At 52.6% G+C, this 23,761-nt stretch overlaps 1 protein-coding gene across 1 annotated transcript in view; it reads right to left on the reverse strand.

The window, feature by feature from the left end:
• Positions 1-23,761, reverse strand: part of CDH22 (cadherin 22) — a 134,944-nt gene that overhangs the window by 24,741 nt on the left and 86,442 nt on the right. Inside the window, 4 exon segments of the mRNA XM_021920987.2 lie at positions 483-619; positions 11,115-11,368; positions 13,784-13,977; positions 17,625-17,792. Coding sequence (XP_021776679.2) covers positions 483-619; positions 11,115-11,368; positions 13,784-13,977; positions 17,625-17,792 — 753 coding nt within the window.

The following is a 23,761-nucleotide window of genomic DNA, read 5'->3' on the forward strand; positions in this document are numbered from 1 at the left end:
CTCCTCCTCCCAGTTCCATTTCCCAGCCTCCTTCTTTCCTTGTTTCTTCTTAGCACTTAGCAACACTTGACATAGTATGTCCGTGCTTTCTGTCTGTTTGTTGATAGTCTCGTTCTCTCTATGAGGACAGGACCTTTTCTGTCTTGTTCAAGGCTGGATCCCCAGCCCCTAAAACAGGGCTTGGCATGTAGCAGGTGCTCAATAAATGATGAGAGAAGAAAGCCTAGCTTGAGACTAGCCCTATCCGCTTGACTTGGAACCCCGCTGGATCTTTGCTCTCACCCATCAGCTTTTGCCCTCACCTTCACCCCTGTGAGATCTTTGCCTAGTTTCTTTGCCCCGCCCCCAACCTTTGGCCCCTCCCCCGTGGGCTTTGACTGACAGTGCCGCCTCGGCTCTGCCCCCAGCCCTTGGCCCCTCCCCTCAGCTTTTGCTCCTCGGCCCCATATTTGCCCTTGGAGGGGGCGCGACGCCCAGCTCACCCGCCTCCATGGCCAGCACCGTGATGTTGTGCCAGCCGGCTGTCTCGCGGTCCAGCCCCTTGCCAGTCACGATGGCACCTGTGTCCTCATCGATATCGAAGATCTGGTCCAAATCTGATTCGCGGTCAATGGCGTACCTGCGAGGGGCAGGGTGGGGCTGATTGAAGGTGCCCCAGTGCCAAATGGAGCCCATGCCCTTGTCCCCCCAACTCCAAGAGAGGGAGCGCCTGCCTGGGACACACACAAGGTGCAGAGAGAAGCCCCTTGCGACCGAGGAGGAGCGGGAAGCAACTGGGTTTGCATCTTAGTTGCACGGTGAACTGCTGTGACCATGGGCAGCCCTCAACCTTTCTGAGCCTCAGTTTCTTCAATTGGAATGGAGCTAATTGTACCCACAGTTGTCGTGAGGACTGGAAGCTGGCAAAGTGCCTGGCACAGTCTCACTGATTCTTTCTTTCTTTCTTTCTTTCTTTCTTTCTTTCTTTCTTTCTTTCTTTCTTTCTTTCTTTCTTTCTTTCTTTCTTCCTTCCTTCCTTCCTTCCTTCCTTCCTTCCTTCCTTCCTTCCTTTCTTTCTTTCTTTCTTTCTTTCTTTTCTTTTCTTTTCTTTTTCTCTCTCTCTCTCTTTTCTCTCTCTCTCTCTTTCTTTCCTTTCTTTTCTTATTTTATTTTAGACGGAGTCTCGCTCTGTCACCCAGGCTGGAGTGCAGTGGTGCGACCTCGGCTCACTGCAAGCTCCGACTCCCGGGTTCACGCCATTCCCCTGCCTCAGCCTCCCGAGAAGCTGGGACTATAGGCGCCCGCCACCTCGCCCAGCTAATTTTTTGTATTTTTAGTAGAGACGGGGTTTCACTGTGTTAGCCAGTATGGTCTCGATCTCCTGACCTCGTGATCTGCCCGCCTCGGCCTCCCAAGGCGCTGGGATTACAGGCGTGAGCCACTGCGCCCGGCCCTTTTTCTTTCTTTCTTTAGCCAGGGTCTCACTCTGTTACCCAAGCTGGAGTGCAATGGCACCATCCCGGCTCACTGCGGCCTCGATCTCCTGGGCTCAAGCCATCCTCCTGACTCACTGAGCCTCCCGAGTAGCTGGGACTGCAGATGCATGCCACCACGCATGGCTAATTTTTTTCTTTTTTTTTGTTCAGAGACAGGGTTTCGCTACGTTGCCCACGCTGGTCTCGAACTCCTGAGGTCAAGTGATCCGCTCGCCTCGGCCTCTCAAAGTGTTGGGTTACAGGCGTGAACCACTGCACCCGGCCAATTCTTATCTTTCCCTAAGAGGTGCCCCTAGAATTGAGCTTGAAGGCAGAGACCGAGAGTGGGGGTGGCATTCTGGGCAGGGGAAACAGAAGGTGCAAAGGCGCTGCGGCTGAGCATTATCCCAGAAATGGCAAACACTGCAAAATGGCTCGAACCGGAAAGCCGGAAGAGTTCGGCACCAGAACACACCGGTACAGCACGCAGTTGGCATGTACTGAGGAGCCAACGGGGAATTTTGAGCAGGGGAGAGGGGGTCAGTTGTGGCATCAGGAGGCTTCTCGGGAGGCCGCGGCGTGGACACGCGCTGGGCGAGTGCCGTGGGAGGGGGCCTGGGGACACGGCCGCCGGCTCCTCTCGCCTGCGCAGCACGCGCGAGCTAATCTGCAGCTTTTCAGTTGCCGCGTGAAAAAGCCCTTTGTTCCGCCTTCTTCCCGGGCCTTTGTGTGGCGGCTCCAGGCCTTAAAGGCCCGTGTCCAACACATGTCTCGGGCAGCAGCGGCCCAAAGAGGCCCCGCCAGCTCCGGCCGCTGCTTCCCCATGCTGATAACGCTGATGGGGGCGCCGCGAGACTGCGCGCGGACAAAGGCCTCGAACGCCAAGCGAGAGCTCATTGTGCGCCAGGACAAAGCAGCCTGGTAAGGAGGGGGCCCTGCGCAGCCACACGGCCCCTCCCACAGGCAGGAGGAAAGGGGCTTTTTTGTAGTCTCCCAGAGTGGGGAGGGGAGGACCCCAGAAGCATTTCCTGCTGGGGGCCCAGAGCCCTGAGATGACCCCTCAGTGAGGCCTTGGCTGCACTTCCAAACCTCTCTGGGCCTCAACTACCCCATCTCTGAAATGGGGCTGTTGACACCCAGTGGAACTTCGTGGCTCTGAAAGCAGTCAGAGCTGGGTTTGAATCCTCTGCCACTGATTCTATCTGTATGACCTTGGGCAAGTCACTCTTTGGCTTCTGTTTACTCACCTGAAAAAGGGGATGACTCCTACCCACCTCACATTGTGGTGTTAGAGGAGAGGTGGGGCATACAGGACAGCCCTTATGCTTTTCATGTTTACTGTCCTGGAGGTGAATGCCTATGGCAAACTGTAAAGGGCTGTACCTATGGGTGTAGTGGGCATTATAAGCCAATCCCCCGAATCCCCAATTTAATGCTCGATCCTGTTCCTAAGCTGCTAAACCCATATTCTTCTTGCCCCTGGTCACCTTGAGTCCCGTTGGCCTGGGCGAAAGTACGTGGGGAGGTTCAGACCCATGATTATAATTCCTCCCTAGCATGCACTTAACAGTTTGGAGCCTGCTTCTCCCCCGACTATCCCTCCATTCATTCGTTTATGCCCTAAACACTAATTGAGTGCCTTCTCTGTGCTGGTCTGTGCTAGACTCTGGGGATAAAGTGGCAAGTGAGATAGAAGAGGTTTCTGCCAGGCATCTTCTGAGGCTGATGTGGTCTCCATTTTACAGATGAAGACACTGAGGTCCAGAGAGGAAACTTGCCAAGCTTAGAGCTGCCAAGTATGGTTGTGCAGGTTGTGTCATGCACAAAGATACCAGGCCGAAGTGGGGAAGCGGGGGTGAATTCCAGCGAGCCTTCTGCTTGCCCAGCCACGTGTCCTAGACCAGGAAGTATCAAAGGGGGGCCTGTTTCTTATTTATACAAAGGTGACATGAGCTAGTGATGCCGATGCCCTGCTCAAGGGTACACAGCGACTCTGTCACAGAACTGCAAGTTGAAACCAGATCGGGGATTCCCTCCCAGAGTTCTTTTTAGCCTGACAGTCCATCCAAAGTTGAACCAGCCAAAGCCTCGATGCATGAAGCTTCAGGTCCCCTTTGCCCCAGCCTGGCCCTGTCAGATATCTGAGTCCAGAGGAGGTTGAAGGAGGCTCTTGAGCATCAGCTCAGCTGGAAGGAACCTTGGAGACACAGGTGGGAGGATAGAGGCCGGGAGAGGACCAGAGACATGACACGGCCTCGGCTCCTGATCCCTCGACAGGGCTGGGCAAGAGGCCGGGTTGATGGGAGAATGCCAAGTGCCTTCTTGTTTCTCCTCCCTTCTTGGCTCACAGCTCTCTCCTCTCTCCTCCCTCGATGCTGCTGCTGCTTCTCCTCCTCCTCTTCCTCCTTCTCCTTTTCCCTATTTTTCTCTTTTGTTCTTTCCTCGAGGGGAAGGGAGGGGCTGGAATCTAAGTGGAGGCAGCTGTTCCCACGGCCATAGGGCGGGGGCAGCGGGCACCCGCCATTAACCAGCTAAAGACTTGGGGCTGGGGGTCAGTGCGGCTGGCTGGGCCCAGGTGTTTTTGTTCCAGCTCAGGGAGCCAGAGAGTGAGTGGGAGGGAGGGAAGCAGTGAGGGGTGGGAGGAAGCAGTGTGTGGCAGGGACTGTGGCCTGGCAAATGTAGGGGTGGAGGGGTGGGGTGGGGGCGAAGCTTGTGCAGCTCACGTGTAGTGCTCGCATGGGTTGTGTGTTTGGTCTGTGTTGTGGCTGGACAGTGTGTGTCAATATGTGAGTGGTGTTCCTGTGTGTGTGAGATTGTGCATTATATTTGAGCAGCAGCTCAAGAGGCAGCAGCTCAGCCCTGGATCTGGATCCAGGTCTGCGTTGCCCCCAGGCAAGTCACTTCCATCTTTAATTCCTAGCAAAATAGAGATGATAATCCTACTTTGTAAGTTGTCGGGAGAATGAAACGCATGTAAGGTGCCTAGCTGAGTTCCAGAAAATTACTCCATGAATGGGAACTATTGTCACTCTAATTATTATTCAGAGATGTCTGGTGGGGAGTACACAGGAGTCCCCCCAACCCAGTGTGTGGCTTGCATACCTGGGGGCAGGGAGGTATCATGTAGGGACACAGTAGTCTGAGAAGGACAGGAGGCAGCTGTGGGTCTAGAAGGTTCTGCTTAAATTTTGCAGTCCTACTTCTCATTTGGTGACAACAACCTGAAGGGCAGCAAGGGGAACTAGAACAGGTGAGGCTGGAGGAACAGGGAGAGAATATGAGTTCGTGGCAGCTCATGTGTGTGTACACCCACATGTGCAAGGGAGGCCTGGGAATGGTGTCTAGGGGTGCAGATCTGATGCCCATCTGCCTAGGTTTGAAACCTAGCTGTGTGACCTTGGACAAGTCACCTAATCTCTCTGTTCTTCAGTTTCCTCCTCTTAAAAATGGAGATAGTAGGCCGGGCATGGTGGCTCACACCTGTAATCCCAGCACTTTGGGAGGCTGAGGCGGGAGGATCACGAGGTCAGGAGTTTGAGGCCAGCCTGGCCAACATATTGAAATCCTGTCTCTACTAAAAATACAAAAAATTAGCTGGGTGTGGTGGCACACGCCTGTAATCCCATCTACTCATGAGACTGAGGCAGGAGAACCGCGTGAACCCAGGAGGCGGAGATTGCAGCGAGCCAAGATCGCGCCGCTGCACTCCGGCGCGGGTGATAGTGCGAGACTCCGTTTCAAAAAAAAAGGGGATAGTAATACCTACCTCACAGGCTGGTTGTGAGGTTTGGACAAGTGACTACCAATAAATCACTTAAGATGGTTCTTGGTGTACAGATTAGCTCTTACTTTTATTTGTGGAGCAAGACTTTGTGTCATGAGCTCTTTGAATCCTTTCAGATACTGTCATCACTCTCATTTTATAGAGGAGGAAACTGAGGCTCAGAGAAGCAGCCAGGTATCTTGCCCTGGGTCACACAGGGCTAGTTAGTGGCAGAGCCAAGCTCCCATGTCTGTTCAGAGCCAGACGTCTAAGAGTATCCTCTTAAGGAGCCAGCCAGGTACACCTGCTGGCATTTCCATGTGTTAGCAACAGCACAAAATGCTGCTGTTGTCAAGGTTAGGGTGGAGAAAATGGGGAGGGTGCTGCTTCCTGGCTGGGGGTGCACATGTGGTTTTCCTCTACATAAACATGTGCATATATAATGCATGCAGGCATAATAAATAGAGAAGGCTGCAGGCTTATGCACATACAGGCTTTCTGGTGTGCCTGTGTGTGGGCGCATGAACATACATGCAGCCAACTGAATGATGTAGCTGCCACCCAAGCTGCTTGTGTGTGTGTGTGTGTGTGTGTGTGTGTGTTGGGGTGTAGTGGGGGAGCCTCTTCCAAAACAAAGCAACCTGCCTCCTGCTCCACTGTCCCAACCAAGGGATTCCTTTCTGCTCACTCCACCCTATCTGTGACTGTTTTCCCCCACTCCCTTTAGGCATATACTGAAAAGCCCACACATGATGCCTGGAAAATTATATGTGGTTAATACTGGTTGCAGAATGAAAGGGAAAAAACGGGTGTGCAGACTACCAAGAAAAATGGTAATGACCATTTCCTGAGGGCCTGCTATATCTAAGCACTTAATCTTTCTTCCAGCCCTGAGAGCACCAGGCACAGAACTTGGTATGTGGTAGACATCTGATATCTATGAATGAGGCACATACTATTATGATGCCTATTTTAGAGATGGGCAAACCGAGGCTCAGAGGAGGTGCCTTGACTTGCCCAAGACTCCACAACTGAGCTGGGATTTGAACCCAGGTCTCCTCTGATTCCAAAGCCCTTGCACTTTCTGCTGCACCACACTGCAGAGTGCTGGGTGGAGAAACGAAGTGTTCGCTTCCTCCGCTGTAGTGTGGACTAGTTGGTTTTGATGTTCAAAGGAAACTCACGATGGGGCTAGGTGGGAACATGGCTGGGCTGATAAATGGTCGGTCTGTCTGCAAACCTGCCTAATTGAGAGGTGGGCCCATCTGAGCACTTTTCTCCCTCCTTCTAAAGCCTTCTAAGGCTTCCCACTGCCTACAGGATAAAGTTCCACTTCTTCATGTGGCATTCAAGGTCCTTCACAGCCTATCTCCAAGTGCCCTCTTGGCCCTATCATGAGCTTGTCCAGCTGGTCTCCCTGCTCCCAAACTTAACCTCCTGGCTCCATGATTCTGTCCCTGCCACCTCCCCTCCCCATCACTCCAACCTGGGGCACACTCTCCCCATTCCAAGCCTTGTCCCCTTCGTCCCCCTGCAGGGGCCTCTTGGGGCAAACCTCTGTCACTCCCCTTCCTGGTGCATAAACTACTCACCCCTCCTTGGAGCTCCTGAAGCCCCTGCCTCAGTCCAAGCCCACGTGTACCTGGACCTGTCACTGGATTCGTTCACACAGGTCCAGCCTTCCCATTGGCCCATGTCTGACGCCATCATCTCTGTGGCCAGTGCACAGCGGAGAGCACTGCACAAGTTTAGGAACCGCAGTAACCACAAGGAGAGTAAGAAGCAGGAGTGAAATGGCAAAAGGCTGGATTCAGGAAGTGGTCAGACATGGGTCAAACCCTGGTGCTTCCCTTTTTGAGCTGGGTGGCCTTGGGAAGTCATTTTCCCCCTCTGACTCTCAGTTTCTTCATCTGTCAAATGAGTACAATACCCTCTGAAGGGAAATGAAGTAACATGAGGCACCTTCTACTATCTCCAGTGCAAAGGCTCAGAAAAATCTCTCTGTACCATCTGCTTTCCTGTAATTTCCAGGCACTCATTGTGTCCTGCAAACCATGCTAGGCAGAGTCTCCCAGGATGCCACTTCATGTCTTCATTTCCAGGGACGCACCAAGTTTGTTCCTGCCTCAGGGCCATTCTACTTGCTGTTCCCTGTACCTGGAATGATTTCTCTCACACTTTTGTATGGATGACTCCCCATCATTCTGATCTCAGCTCTTGTGTCACATCCCTGACCACACAATTCAAAGTGGCCCTCTGTGGTCCCAATCCCTCCTTATCCTATCACTCTATCTATTTTCTTCATAGTGCTTTCAGCAATTATTCCATTTAACCATTTGCTGTCTGTCTTCCTGCAGGAGAAGGCAAACTCCATGTGGGCAGGGATCCTGTTTTATCATCTCTGCTTCCTCACTGCACAGAACAGTGCCGGGCATAACTCAATGCCGAGTTGCTGCCTGAGCCTGTGACCCTGAGAACGCAGGCGCTGCCAGAATGGAACCCTTAGAGCAAGCTGGGCTCTGGCAGCACACATGGCCTGCAAGGACCCCTTCTCTGTCTCCCATAGCCCCTCACTGGCCTCCCGTTTCCATTTTTGTACCCCACAGTCTGGAAGCTCCACCCCAGTTCTGTCCTTGGCTGAGTCATCTTGGTGTCCCCAGGCCTGGCTCAGGGCCTGGCACGGAGGAGGAGCTGGGTAAATGTTTGTGGTGTTAAATTGGACCAGTCTCAAGCTCCTCACTGCCTCCACATCTGAGGAGCCCCAGGGAAGGGGCCGGCAAAGAGAGATGAAAGAAGGTGAGAAGCAGGTTTCAAAGTTGGCCCTTTCAGTGCAGATAAAAGCAGGAGGGAAGGGAGCCAAAGCAGGGAGGAGGGAGAGGACTGAGAGGGGGTGTGGAGAGTGGAATTGGAGAGGAGGGGAGCTGGCAGACGGGAGGACTGACCTGGGGCCAAGGACTCGCCTCCCGCTTCGTGTTCTTACCTCTCTGGGAAAGCCTGCAGAATCCTCCTCCCCTCCCTGGGCCTCAGCTCCCTGACAAACAGGGGTGACAATGCCCTTCCTGGAGAGGTCTGGGCCCAGGCCAGAGGCCAAGGGGGATGTTCAGAGACTGTGCCACCAGCCCAGGTGGAAGGGAGTAGAGGAGTTCAGAGGCAGTGGCAGGATGGCATTGGCAGTGAGTGTAGTGAAAGCAGCGTGGGCATTCTTGGCTTCAGGACAGAGTCTGAGCTCCTCGGCCTGCCTCTGAGGCCCTGTTAGACTTCACTTTTGTGCCTCATCTCCCCCAGCCCCCTATAGCGATCAAGGTCTGCTCTTCTCTAGGCACACCTACCACTCCTCTGCCTGTATAGTTCTGCACAAGCTGTTCCTCTGTCTGGAATGTGCCTCTCCTCATATTTACACCGTACCCAGATACCTAGCTCAGGTCAATTCCTGCCTCCTTCAGAAGTCTTCCCAGACCCCTGGGGCTATCTCCCAGTCTGAGAGTCCATGAACAGTTAAGCAGGATAGCATCTGTGTGTCTCACCTAGGGCTGCCATGTAATGTTGCACAGGCTGTGCACTGCACAATCCTGATAGCACCATTCAGACAGACAATGATGGGGACGTTGCCCTCTGGAGTTACACAATGCAGAGGTCCTCAAATAAACTTTCCCTCCCCCTCTCCTCAATGCCCAGCACAGGGCTAGGCTCATAGTCAGCTCAGGGGTCACTCACTGACTAGGTACAGGGGTTTTGGCAATGAGTCAGGGAGCCCCAATGCCTCTTTCCCATCCCTCTCACACTGGCCATCCCCCCAGCCCCTAACCTCCTCCTCTGGATCAGTTTCTTCTACAGCCTTTCCTCCCTCCTCTTCTATTTGAACATCTTCCAACCTAGGCTACTGTCAGAGACTCCCATCACCTGCAGCTCCAAGACCCTTCCAGGGACCCCAGCTGCCCCATCCTGCTCTGCCTCTGTCTTGCCTGTGTCTGTGTCTATTTCTTCCCTTTTCTGGCTTCCTCTCCAAGGTGCCCTTCTCTATTTACACACTGCCGGGTCAGTCCCTCCTGTCCTCTTTTTATGGGCTTTTCTTTCTCTCCAGTCTCTTCTTCTCATTGTTGGTCTCTCTACATCTCTGTGAGTCTGTTTTTCTGCCTCTTTTCTCAATCATTATTTTTATTTTTTAGTTTATTTTAATTAATTAATTTATTTATTTATTTTGAGACAGAGTTTTGCTCTTGTCGCCCAGGCTGGAGTGCAATGGTGCAATCTTGGCTCACTGCAACCTCTGCCTCCGGGTTCAAGCGATTCTCCTGCCTCAGCCTCCAGAGTAGCTGGGACTACAGGAGTGCGCTACCACACCCTGCTAATTTTGTATTTTTAGTAGCGATGGGGTTTCACCATGTTGGTCAGGCTGGTCTCAAACTCCTGACCTCATGTGATCTGCCCGCCTTAGCCTCCCAAAGTGCTGAGATTACAGGCATGAGCCACCACGCCTGGCCTCTATTTTTACATATCATTAATTCACCACATATTTAGCACGTGTTCACTGAGTACTAAGGCCTGGGCTAGGCCCTGCGGGTACAGCAGTGAACAAATAGACGTAAATCCCTACCCTCAGACAGCTTACCTTTCAGTAGGAGAGACAAGCAAGATAATCAGAAAAGCAGCGTGTCAGATGATGATGAAAGGTAATAAGGAAGCAGCAGAGGAAGACAGGGGATAGGAAGTATCAGGGCTTGGGGTTGGGGTGGAGTTGAAATTTTAGGAAGAGTGGTCAGAGAAGGTCTCACTGAGAAGATGACTTTTGAGCAAAGACCTGGAGGAAGTGAGAGAGCAAACTAAGGGGGCTATTAGGGCAAGAACATTCTAGGCCGAGGGATCCGCTGTAGCACAAGCCCAGAGTGCAGGTGAGCTTGGTGTGTTTGCAGGGCTGTGAGGGGGCCAGTGTGGCTGCAGCAGAGTGGACTGGAAAGGAGTGGGAGGTGTGGTCTGAGAGGTTCAGGGAGGCCAGAGCTGTCATTGTCAGGGTTTGGGCTTTTATTCTGAGCCTTGTAGGTATCTTTGGAGGGCTTGGGCAGAGCAGGGCCAGGCTCTGGTTCGCCTTTGAGCAGGATCAGGCTGGCTCCTGCAACAATTCTAGGTTAAAGAGAGGTGAGGACAGAATCAGGGACACCAGTGAGGAGACAACTGCAATACTCCAGGCGAAAGAAATGGTGGCCTGGACCGAGGTGGTAGCAGCAGAGGTGGTGAGAAGTGGTCAGATTCTGGATGAATTTTTAAGGTAGAGACAGCAGAATTCGCTAATGGATTGAAGGGAGGCATGAGAGAATGAGAGGAGGCAAGGATGTCTCCAACATTTTTGACCTGAACAACTGGAAGGATAGAGCTGTCATTCCCAAGATGGAGATGATGGCAGGCAAACTGGTGTTTGGGTTTTTTATTTCCTTTGGTGGAGAGACCAGGAACCCAGTTCTGAACCTAAGTTTGAGGTGTCTAGCAGAACACCAAGGGAGATGATGAGAGGGAAGTGGGGTGCAGGGAGAAGACTGGGGGAGTCCTGGGCACAGGGATGGCCCAGTCGAGAGACCAGGGAGCCAGTGTGGCTGCAGCCAGCAGCGCGGAGGCCCCGCCAGTGCAGTGCCCGCCTCTGTGTCTGTCCCTCCTCGTTCTCTGCCTCATTGGCCTGGCTCCCCTGCCTCTCTCATTGACTGTTCTCACATCTGCTTCCTTGGCCCTTTCGCTCCGTGCCTGTTTCTCTCCATCCCTGTGCGCCTCTCTCCGCGCCTCCCTCCCCCACGCAGCCCCCTCCTTCGGCCCTCCCCGCCCCAGCCCTCCTCCCCTCTGCCCGCAGTCTGTCTGCGGGGGCGATGGCGGGATAGCAGGCAGCAGGCGTCGGCCCCGGGCGGGGGTCTCACCGGACGGGCCGGTTGGCGGCGTCGGGGTCCCGCGCCGTCACCACGCCGACCAGGGAGCCCACCTGCGCGTCCTCCTGCACCTCCAGGAGGCGGGAGGGTGGCCGGAACTCGGGGGGCTCGTCCACGTCGGTCACGGCCACGCGCACGATCGCCTGGTCGCGGAACGTGCCCAGGTCGGCGAAGCGGGGGTCCACGAACTTGTTGAGGGCCTCCAGGATCACGGTGTGCACGGGCTGGGATTCGAAGTCCAGGCGCTGGGGGAGGGAGCAGAGGGCCGGTTAGTGGGTGGGGTCTGGTGGACACTGAGGCCTTCACGAGGGAGGCCAAGGTCACACGTTGTCTCAGCAGGGGCGGCAGGGATGTTTGGGCTGCATTGCAGAACTGACCCAGACCCACTCGGTGGGTTACAGGTGGAGAAACTGAGGCTCCTCCAGGACAGTCTTGCCTCGGGACACAGCCACGCCAGGCTACCGCGCTGAGCACCCAAACTTCCTGCCTTCCAGCGCAGTGTTGGCATATTTCATTAGTTTATTTCACCAACACAAAGCACCTACTGTGTGCCAGTGCTTTAAATATATTAACTCAACTTGACATCAACCCTAAGAGGCTTGTATTCTTATGATCGGATTTTACACATGAGGAAATCCAGGCCCAGAAAGGCTCAGTAACTTGCCGAAGTTACTGAGCAGTGAGTCACTAGCAGAGCCAGGATTCCCTGGTATGCCGGAGTTAGCAACTAATGTGAGTTGAGCCCGATAAGCCGGGCTGCCTTAGAGCTTTCCTCTGAGATCTGGTTAAATCCATGCTGAGCCTGTGCTTCTTATCGGGGGTGCTAATGGGTGACCCTCTGATGAATGAGCTCCGTGGCTGTGTGTTAGCTCTGGCCTTCTAAAGACACTGCCTATAGCAAAGAGAAATAGCCATGGTGCAGCTGCAGGAACCTCAGTTGCATGGTGGGGGAGCGATCTGATTGGCAAGAGTGACCTTCCAGGAGACCCACAGCAGGTGCCTGCCCTGTGTATGGGGTCCACCCATTGCTCTCAGAATCCCCCACCCCCGACTTCTCCATCAGCAAAAACATCCATGTCCTGCCTCCAGCCTGTTGCCTGGGAAATCAGGATGCCGGGAGGCAGGCGGCGGCCTGGCCTAGGAGTGAGCGATGGACTCTGGAGCCAGGCCATCAATCTGCTCCCTGAGCCATCACTGACTCCGCAGAGACACCCTAGGCGCCACTGCTGGAGCAGGCAGCGGGAGGGGGCCTAAGAGCTGGGAGTGGGGGAGATTAAGCAGCCCAGGGGATGAGAGCAAATGCTGTGCTGGAGTCCCCAGGCTAAGTTTGAAGCCTGATTCTGCCGCTCTGTGAAGCTGGGTTTCTCTAGGCCTCCAATTCTCCATCTGTAAAATGGGCCCATCTAACAGTTAAGGACAAATGGAGATCAAAAGACTGAAAATCACCAGTGCTTAAAAAAGGGAGATTCTAAAGCTGGACCCCCTGGGCCTGTATCCCTACCGAACGATGCTAGATGCATGGTCTTGGGAAAGTTACCGAACTTCTCGGGGCCTCGGTTTCTCATCTATAAAATGAACGATAACAGTATCTCAGAGGGTTGATGAAAGGATCAAATGAGTTAATACGCAGAAAGTAGTTGAAGGGCACCTGGCACGTGGCAAGCACATTATCACAAGTAGTAGCTATTATATTATTATCCTCTGAGAGGAAGTTGAAGGAACTGGGCGTTTTCTCTATCCTCAAGCCCTCAATGCCAGGTAAAGAGCGGGTCATTATGTGCTTGCTGAGTGAAAGAAGGACTGTTGAGGGCAGATATTTCTGGAGGTCCTGGAAGGCAGAGCTCAGGCTGATAGGCACAGATTTAAGGAGACCGATGCCAGCTGAATGGGAGGAAGAAGAGCTGGACAGTGGCAGAAAGTGAGCATTCTGTCCCTGGAGAGATACAAACAAAGGCCTATGACCACTTTTGGGCTCGTGCAGGGGACTCAGACCTCCCATGGGAGAGTGGGGTCGGAGCGGGTGGTCTTAATGGGCTTTGCAGCCCTGAGTTGCCAAGCCCCTGACCAAGTCCCGGAAGATGGATTTTTGGCTCTTTATTTGACCTCCCTAGGGACTGCTGAGTTTGCAGTTTTAGTTTCTGGTTCCTGGGCCAGCCAGTGGGCGAGGAAGGCTGTTAGACTCAGGAAGGAAAGAGCTTTGGAGTCTCCAGACCTGGGTTCAAATCTCTACTATGTATCTTACAGGTGTCACCTTGGGCAAGCCCCTTGACCTCTCTGAGCCTCTATTTTCTTAGTTGTAAAAATGAGGATAGTGGGAAACTTCAGAGGGAAACACGAAGATTAAAGGGAATGAGGAGTGTGAAGAGCCTGGCAAGGATGTGAAGCACACATCAGAGTGTTTGAGGGTGTGGATTCCCATCTGGATTGAACCCCGGCTCTGACAACCAGCTGTGCACCATCAGACAGGTCACTTCACCTCTGTATGCCTGGTTTGCAAAAGGGGAATGATACCATCAGTGTTTTTCCAGGTTGGTCCTGGGCCTCTAGAGAGAACTAATCCATTGAGTGGAGTGAGATGGGGGTATTTGGCTGCCCAGAGGCCTCCCTGATCCTCCCGCCCCTGAGGTCTGTCTCCCCCATCCCTCCTGAGGCAGCTGCACCTTCTGCACTACGATGATGGCCTCCTGAGTGTCGCTGTCTGTGGTGACCTTGAACACATCGCCGCCGCTGCCGCTCTCCTCCTTAAGGTGGTAAGTCATGTCCGTGTTCTCTCCCACGTCTGAGTCCTCAGCCTTCACACGTCCCACGGCCGTTCCGATGGGGGCTGACTCCTGGATGCTGAACTGGTACATCTCTGTGGGGAACACGGCCATGAGCAGGGATGAAGGCAGCCCCTACCCCAGCCTCTGCCAGCAGTGGGGGAGGGGATAAGGGGGCCCAGGTGAGCCTCTATGGAGGACAGTGCTTGAAAGGGGCTCTCAGCTTGGCCAAAGTGGGGGCTGGGAGAGGCATGTCCCCTGCAGGAGTTTGGGTGGCAGTGCAAAGGGAGGTTTTAAATTCTGACCTTTGATTTTATTCACTGGTTGATTTGGGAAAATGCCTGCAGTTCTTTGGGCCTCAGTTTCCCTACCTAGTGACAGGGACAGAGGGGCACAGTGATAAAGGCTAAGGCTCTGGAGTCTTAGCTGTGTAACCTTGAGCCTCAGTTTCCTCATCTGTAAAATGGAAATAAATAATGATGGTGCCTTCCTAACAGCTGTGTGGTTATGACAACTAACTTAGATGATGACGCCTGTAACATGCTTAGTGCAGTGCCTGGCACTTGGTAGCTACTCAAGAAATAGAATAAATTGTGTTAAAATGGTGGGGCTTCATACTGATTTTGCTGTTGATGTTAACGGTAGTTATTCCTTCGTTTCAACGTATACATTGAGCACCTATGATGTCCCCAGACATCATGCAATTCTAGGGACTATCGTTACAGCAGCAAATAAAATGGACCAAAATTTCAGCTCTCATGTTGCTTTACTCTTAATAGAAAGGGAAAGACACTAAACAATCACATCAGTGAAACATACGGTATGTCCAATGGTGATAGGTACTTAGGAGAGAGAGAAAGCAGGGAAGGTGCAGGAGTGCTGATGAGGGTGTCACACAGTTCTAAATAGGCTGATGGAGAAAGGCCTCTCAGAGAAGATGACATTTCTGCAGAAGTCAGAAGGAGGGGAGGGAGCGAGCCAAGCAGATATTTGGGAAAGAGCTTTCTAGACAGAGGGAGCAGCAGGTGCAAAGGCCCTGAGGTGGGTGCTGTGCCTGGCATGTTGGAAGAATGGCAAGATGGCCGTGTGGCTGGAGGGGAGGAGCAGAGGGGAAACCAGAAGGAATGAGATCAGATGGGATGGAGGCTGCCGCCTGCTTTCCAACCAGAGCTGAGGTCGAGGTGAGGATGACTTGCTAAGTGATAGGCCAGCCTAGCTGAAGCAGGGACTGTGGGGATGTGTCTCTTGGGGGCTCCACAGGTCTTGGTAACCCTTGCATGGAGTGGCTGCCTCTGATTCATCCTCATACAGCAGCCGAGGTGGGACACTTTCTGAAACACAAGCTGAACATGCCACTCCCCTGCTTTAATCCGTTCCATAGCTCCCCATTGCCCTTGGGATGGAGTTATGCAAGCCCCTTGGCCTGCCCTACAAGACGCTGCCTGGCCCCTGCTGGCTTCTCCAGCTTCATCCTCCAATCCCCACTCCGTCTCTAGCTTCAGCCTTGCTGAAGTTCTTGTGATTCTGCAACTCTGACTCACTCTCTCTCACCTCCAGGCATCCCCTCTCCCTGTCCTTCTCTCTGCCTTTGCCTTCCCAATTCCCGCTCTGCCTTCCAGTCTCACTGAATGTTACCTCCTCCAGGGAACCCTCCCAGACCTCCAGGCTCTGCTCCTGTGCTCCCTTGGCCCCCAAGCTTATCCCATTGTTAGAATTACTACGTTTTTACTCTCATTTTCTGTTTATTCTCTCTCTCGGGTATGAGCTCTTGGAAGAAAGGGACCACATCTCTTATTCATCAGGCATTCCCAGTGCCTGGCAGAATGCCAGGCTGTCGCATAAATGAAAAGTGTGAGGGACTAGTGAGTGTATGAATGAAAACCAGCATGAGTTACCAGTAGACACCCACCAGATTAACACAAATCAAAGAACGTGACGGTACCAAGAGTCAGTGAGGATGTGGTACAATGGACATGTGCATTTCCTCATGGGGGAAAAGAGTTTGGCTTTATTTGGTAAAGTTGAAGATGACTACATCCCATGACCCAGCAATTTCACTCCTCTATATCCATAGAGAACAAGTGCAAATGGGCACCTGGAGACCTGCGGCAACAAGGTTCAAAGCAGTCTCCTTCCCCATAGCCCCAAACTGGAAATGATGCCTGTGTCCACCACCACCAGAATACACAATTATGGAATACTATACAGCAAAGAAAATGAATAAATTATAGCTACCAGCAACGTAAGTTCATAAACATAATTTTGAGAGGTAAAAAGCAAGACAAAAACACTTTGTATTGTATGATTCATCCCATTTACATAAGATTCAAAAATGGATGAAATTAGACTTCTGTCTGGTGATGCCTACATAGATGAACAGACTCAAAAGATGGCCATCACAAAAGCAGGTGGTGGGTAACTGAAGGGAGGAGTTGGGGAAGAGGCTATGATCAGAAAGGACATATTAGGGCTTCTGGGGTCCTGGCTGGTGGTCACAGGAGTGTTTGCTTTATAATTATTTGTTGAACTGAACATTTATATTTTATGTTCTTTCTGTGTGCTATAGTTCATGATAAGAAAGACAGAAAGAAAAAGAAAGGAAGGAGGAAAGGAAGGACGAGCAGGAAAGCAAACCTTCTGGGGACCCTGGCCTCCTCCTCTCTGCTCTGCCCCACCCCTTCCAGCTCAGAGCTCATTCAAAGCCTGGCACAAATGGGCAGAAGACTGGGTGGGGGTGCGTCCCACCATCCGACCTGTCTGCATGGGCCTTCAGGGGCTGGGGCTGGGCTGGGAGATTGGGCAGTGGGATGATTTCCATACCAGGCTCCCTGGCACCGGGAAGCCGGTTGGTGAGCTCAGCCCACTCCGCTCTCTGTCTGAGCTGGGGCTGTAGGCCGCAATGATGCTGCGCTCTCAGCTAAGGGATTGGATTCCCTTATCTCTCGGGGGGTCAGTCCCCTGTGGCGGGGCCTAATGTGAGAGCAGCAGACCTTAAGTAATGACTCACCCGATAGGAATCAGCCCAGCTCCCCGCGGCATTTAGTCTCTGCCAGCTTTGGTGGCTTCCCTGTCGTGGCTCTCGGCCTGAGCCTGGGACAGAGGGGCTGGCTGGGCTGATAGGGAGCTGGGAGGCTGGGTCAGAGACATCCTCCAATCCCCGCTGTGCCAGCAGAGGCAGAGGGTGGAAAGGCCTCCTAATTCAGAAGCACAGAGTCCCGCTACCCAGGCTCAGAGGAGGAGGGAAATGCCTGTCACTCAGACTTAGTTTTTCTCTGCACAACCTCCATCTGTCTGGGGGCTAAGCAGCCTCTGCCTAGATCCCTGGGCGCCCCCTTTCTCCCCAATACCTTCCCTTTGCAAGCCTAGGTCAGCGGCATGGGATTGTCCAACAAGTGGCTAGGGGAGTGGGCAGGGGCCAGTGAGGGCTTGGAGGATGGACAGAAGGGTGGATGGTTGGGGCTCCCCCTCTGCCGGAAGCAAGAGGAGGTCTGGGAAGGTGATGGCATGTTACTTGGCTCTGTGGGGCATCGACCAGCCCTGGAGTCTTCCTTAGTAGGAGGCATGGTTGGAGGAGGGCTGGGGGATAGCTGGTGGCTTGGGAGGACAGACAGACAGACAGACAGACAGGGGGAAGCCCTTCTTTTGGTGAGAAGTCTAAAGGGAAGCTGGGGTCGGCAGGTGGCTTGGATGGGCTAACAGACAGACACACAGACGCTCCTTCCTCTGGGAAGGCCTCACTCACTCTGTGGGAAACGGGGAGGGTTGTCATTGACGTCGGTGACTACGATGGTGACGGTAGTGGAGCCCGAGAGGCCACCCAGCTGACCCGCCATGTCTGTGGCCTGGATCACCACCTCGTAGCGCTCCTGGCTCTCGCGGTCAAGGTCAGGCACAGCCGTCCGAATTACACCTGTGGGTGAGTGAGAGTGAGGCCAGGATGCCCCACACCAGCTGCCCACTGATGTGGAGACCCCTGTACAGGTGGGATTCAGACCCCGTGACTCCTGGGGAAATTCAAGTTCAGGAGGAGAGTGGGCCACACAAGGACATCCATGTGGCCACCATGTGGGACAGGGTTCAGCAGCTTCCACACACACACACACACACGCTCATACAGTTACAGATACACATGCCCACACAGATATACTCACACATGCTCACACACACAGTCACACAGATAGACTCACACACTTGCTCATACAGATGCAGATACTCACACATACACACATGCTCACACAGATGCACACACATGCTCATATACTCACATACACTCCTGCAGATACATTCACACAGGCTCACACAGAATAACACACACAGGCTTATGCAGATACATTCATAAACTCATACACATTCCTATAGATACACTCACAAACACACACTCATATACCCTACAGATCCAGTCATATGCTCACACTCACACTCACAGACTCATACAGAATTGCATACAGGCCTATACAGATAACCCACACACTTACCTGCCCGTGCAGAAACGCACACAGGCTCAGATACACTCACACATCCATACAGACACACGTATACTCACACCTGGCCATACAGATGTGTTCTCATAAATAACTCATACTCACATACACACAAACACACAGAGACACTCTCAAATACACACTCAACGATCCACACACACGCATACTCTCAAATACATATCCTCTCACACAAACACACACACACAGACACACTGACATATACACATACACTCTCATACACACTTTAACACATACACACACTGAAATACATATGCTTTTTTTTTTCTTTTTCTTTTTTCTTTCCTTTTTTTTTTTTAAACAGACTCTCACTTTGTTGCCCAGGCTGGAGTGCAGTCGTGCGATCTCAGCTCACTGCAACCTCCTTCTGGGTTCAAGCAACTCTCCAGCCTCAGCCTCCTGAGTAGCTGGGACTACAGGCGTGCACCACTATGACCGGCTAATTTTTGTATTTTTAGTAGAGACAGGGTTTTGCCGTGTTGGCCAAGCAGGTCTCGAACTCCTGGCCTCAAGTGATCTGCCTGCCTCGGTCTCCCAAAGTGCTGGGATTACAGGTGTGAGCCACTGCACCTGGCCTCAAATACATCCAATTTCAAACACACTTGCTCATACACATTGCACATGCGTTGTCTCTCACACAGACACAACACAAAAGCAACAGAACGGACTATTTGGTTTACTAAAAAGAGGACTGCAAGCTAGAACCTGCCACTGTGTGACTCCCCTGGGCAACTAATCCCACTTTTGGGGCCTCAGTTTCCCCACTTGACATTCTATGCATGAACCAGGTCTGTGTCAGTAACGCACAGCCCAGAGCCAGGCATGGAGCAGCAGCTTGGTGGGTGTGAACTGGACTCATGTCCACACTCATGTACACTCACTATGCTGTCACACTCACTTGTATACACACATGCAATGTAGTTCACACATTTGTACAGTATGGGCATAAGAACACATACAAAGTCCCTTACACACGTGCACACTCATAGCTACCGTCACACACTCTTATTCACACCCTCCTCCCACAACCAAATTATCCCTCAGCCCTAGAGGCCCACCGCCACCCTCTCCAGGCCCTAGATCCTCTGTCCAGGCATCAGCTAATCGCTGAGCAGACAGTCTTCCAAGCTGCTATTGGAAGCGGGGAGGGGAGCAGGCGTGGGGGTGACCACAAGATTAATTCTGCTGTGGGGAAGACTGGGCTTCTTGTCTCCCTGCCGGTAGAAGAGACAAAGGTAGGGCAGGGGAGTCGATGAGACATTCAGAGCCTGTCCCACCACCCACTCCAACCTGCCGAGCACAGGTGGTGACAGACAGGTGGTGCCTGGGGCCTGTGTGCCAGGTGGAGTCATGCACCAGCAGCCCCCTGCTGCGCCCCATAAAACCCAAGCTCCGACACCTGATGTCCCCCAACAGTCCCCAGATTCCCATACAGGCAACAGAATGGAAGGAGAGGCTGTAGTGTGTGTGTGTATGTGTTTGTGTGTGTATTTCTGCGTGTACCTGTGGTAGGGTAGCCAGAGGTGGGGCGCCTAAGGGGTGGTCCCACTTTCATGGGATCACATGCAGATATGGAATGGGTATTCTGTCTAATCAAGGGTCGCACAAACCCTCTATCAGTGGCCTTCTCAATGCCTCAGTAGACCCCCCCCGACCCCTTCTCTGCCACCATTGGTCTTCCCAGGAACAGGGGAGTCGTGGCAGTGGATTGCCTTGGGATAAATTCCAGATCTGCCATTTCTTTGGTCATGTGATTTTGAGCAAATCCTTTCACCTCTTTGAACCTCAGTGTCCTTATCTGTAGAATGGGACAACCACCATACTGACTTAAACAACAGGATTTCTCAAACTTGGCACTGCAGACATTTTGGGCAGAATAATTCTCTATAGTGTGTGTGTGTGTGTGTGTGTGTGTGTGTGTGACCTGCACGTTGTAGGATATTTAGTAGCATCCTTGGCCTCCCACCACTAAATGCCAGCAGCACTAACCGTTGCCTTAGTTCCAAAACTGTCTCCAGACATTGTCAAATGGATCCTGGGGCAAGACTGGTTGAGAACCACTCGTACAGGATTTCATCTCATGAGAATTACATGTAATAAAAATTATTATTATTATTCTAAGCACCTTAGGTGAATTGCCTCATTTAATCCTCTCAATATTCATATGTGGAAGGTGCTGTGATTATACCCATTTTATAGATGAGGAGACAGAGGCATGGAGAGGCTAAGTACCTTGTTGAAGGTCACACGTGTAGAAAGTGCATAGCCAGGACACTGAGGCTTTGCAGCCCTGGACAGCAGGGGCTGTACAGGGAAGGTGGAGTGTATCATATTCTCCACCCCGGGGTGTTGGAAAGAGAGAACAGAAGGCAGACAGAGGGGAGGAAGAGAGCGAAGGTGATGGACAGGGAAGAGGAGAGAGAGAAGAAAAGGAGTCCCAGGGAAAGAGAGGCAGGGAGAAACCTAGTGAGAGACAGGAGGAAAGAAACAAAGAAAAGGGAAGAAAGGAAGGTAGGGGAGGGGAACAGAGAGAGAGGGAGGCTGAAAGAGACAGAAAGAGAGAAGGGAAGATGGGGGGGTAGATAAACCAGAGAGAAAGTCAGAGATACCCAGAAAGAGACAGTAAGAGAGAAACAGAGACCTGGAGAGAAACAAAGAGGAAGAGAAAGAGAGGAGGGAAGAAAAATGGGCAAAGAACAACTAAGAGAGCAGGAGCAGACATACAGAAAACTGAGAGGGAGACGCAGGAAGGGTGAAGAGAGATGGTGGGAGGTGGGGAGGGGAGGGCAGGTAGGCTTACAGTGCAGCAGCCGCCAGGCCAGGGAGCAGGGGGTCCCAGGTGGAAAGGTGAAGAGGGAGTGACTTTAGCTGAGCACCTGCTGTGTGCTAAGCTTTGTGCTGGTCACTTGCCATCCAGGACCTCAGTGAATGTAGAGGATTCATGGTAGGATCTGGGGTCACTGTGCATCTATGGGCTTGGGCACCAAAGGCTCAGTGTCCCAGATCTGAGCAGGGGTTGGAGCAGGGGTCCGGCTCTACTTCTGTGAGTGAGAGAGGCTCCATGTGGCTGCCCTCTTTGCTGTCCCTGTCACTTCCAGCTCCTGAGGAACTGGGGACACGACACTCTTCTCACTTGGAAACTGGTCCTGAAGCCTTATAGCGTGTAGGATTCAGGTGCCTTCTCTGGGTGTGTGTGAGTTGGGTCTCCAGAGGCCACACTGCCCCTGGGCCTTGTTCTGGGGATCCAGGGAACAGGGTCGGTTGCTATGGTGACAGTGCCCAGTGAACCACACCTTCCGGTATCCATGCCCTTGGGTCATTCCCTCCCACATTGACTCTGGCCAATGGGACATCAGCAAGTGTGCGCTGGCCAATAGGACATCAGCAAGTGCGACAAAAGCAGAGGTTTGATAAGCCCCTGTATGCTGCGGCTTGTCCTCTTGGAATCCTGAGACCACTGTACTGTGAAGAAGCCCAGGATAAAAGGCCACATGGAGAGGGAGGCCTAGTCATGCCAGCTGTCCCAGCGAAGTCGCTCCCAGCGACCCGACAGCTGACTGTTGCTGCATGAGTGACCCCAGCAAAAGAACTGCCCAGCTGACACACCAAATTGTGACAAATAATAAATTATTGTTGCTTTAAGCTACCACGCTTTGGAGGTGGGGTTTTTTCTTTTTTTACGTAGCTCTGGATGACTGGTACAGAAATCCAGTTGGCTGGGCCATTCCTCTGCTGATTTTGTCTGGGCTCACTCACACAGCTGAGCCTAAACCGGAGGAGCAGCTGACTGGAAGGTCCAAGATGGCTCATTTACATGTCTGGCAGTTGGTCTTGGCTGTCGGTGGGGACACATTGGTTCTTTCATCCTCCAGTAGGCTGGCTTCCTTACATAGCAGTCTCAGGACTGTGTTCCAGGACAGTAAAAGTGAAAGCTGCAAGGTCTCTTAAGGCCTAAAGTCAGAATTTGCATAACATGACTTCTGCCACATTCTATTGGCCAAAGTAGTCCCAGGTGAACCCAGGTTCAAAGGGTGGGGAAACAGACTCCACCTCTTGCCTGGAACAGTGGCAAAGTCACATTACTAAGAGGCCCTGTGCAGGGCAGGGAGGAATTGATAACATATTTTCCTATCTACTATGTTCTACTCCACTCTCTTCCTCCTGATGCTGGGAGAAGCACGGTGGAGACTATTGCCCTCTGAAAGATCTAGGGGTACAAAAATTCCAAATCAGTCCATGAAGTTGCTCTTGAAGCCTTCCAGCTCTTTGACTTCATCCATTCACTCATTCATTTGTTACAGTCTTGCTGAGGGCCTACTACACATGCCAGGGCTGCACAGAATCAGATAGGCTGCAGTGTGAAAAGGAGGACTCTGGGGCCAGACAGCTATAGGCTCAAGTCTTCTTTCCACCATTTACATGCTAGCTGACCATGGGCGAGTTCCTGGGCCTCTCTGAGCCTCTGTTTCCTCCTATGTAAAATGGGGACACGCACCTGGTAGGGCTGTTGAGAGTACTGAAAGAGAGGAAGCTTCCAGCAGCAGGCCTCACATTTTGGAGATGCCTTGCTGATCTCTTTTCTCAAGTTCTGGATTGGATACCTCCATAAGTAAGTTTCACAGAGGCAGAGATCCATGCTGGTCTTGTTCGTCTCGTATCTATAGGGCCTGGCACTCAGCAAGTGCTCAAACATTTTGACTGGCTGACTCCCAGTGCCCCTCCACTGCCCCTCTCACACCTGGGTGTCACTATCTATTTGCTTCTCTGCTAGAGAAGAAGCTCCGTGAAGGCAGAAACCAGGTCTAGTTCCTTATCCTGACCCCAGGATCTGGCATTTAGAAGGTGCTCAACAAATGTTAGTTTCATTCTCTCCCTGTAAAATGGACGACTCTGGCTCAGTTGAGAATTTTCAGCAGAGATCTTGAAATCTCACAGAATATTTCTATTCCTGCTGGGGTGGTGGTGGGCGGGGGCTGGTAATTATAACCTGGCCTCAGCTCCCGCAGCCTTGTCTTCACCCATCGTCCCCAGTTCCAGCTGTTGTCCTGGCCGCCCCTGCCGTCCCCTCCAAATGCTGCAAAAGGGGCCCTGGAGCCCATGTGATGCCTCATTAGCCCGCAAATGCCATCCCTGTCGGCCCTGTGGGGGGCCTGCTGGCAGGCCTGGCCTTTAAAACACACAAGTTAATTCCTCCTCTGGCATTGGGGCCTCGCGGCGCCCCGCCTCCTCCCTTCCCTCACACCTTCCTCCCAGGCCCCGTTCCGGCTCTGCTCCCTGCTATCTGCACAGCGAGAACAGACTGTACCTCGCAGCAGCTGCTATATATAGACCCGCATCAGCGGAATATTCCTGGCTGGGGAAATGGAGCTGGGGCTGGGAA

Source organism: Papio anubis, chromosome 16, assembly GCF_008728515.1.
Source record: "Papio anubis isolate 15944 chromosome 16, Panubis1.0, whole genome shotgun sequence".
NCBI classification, from domain to species: Eukaryota; Metazoa; Chordata; class Mammalia; order Primates; family Cercopithecidae; genus Papio; species Papio anubis.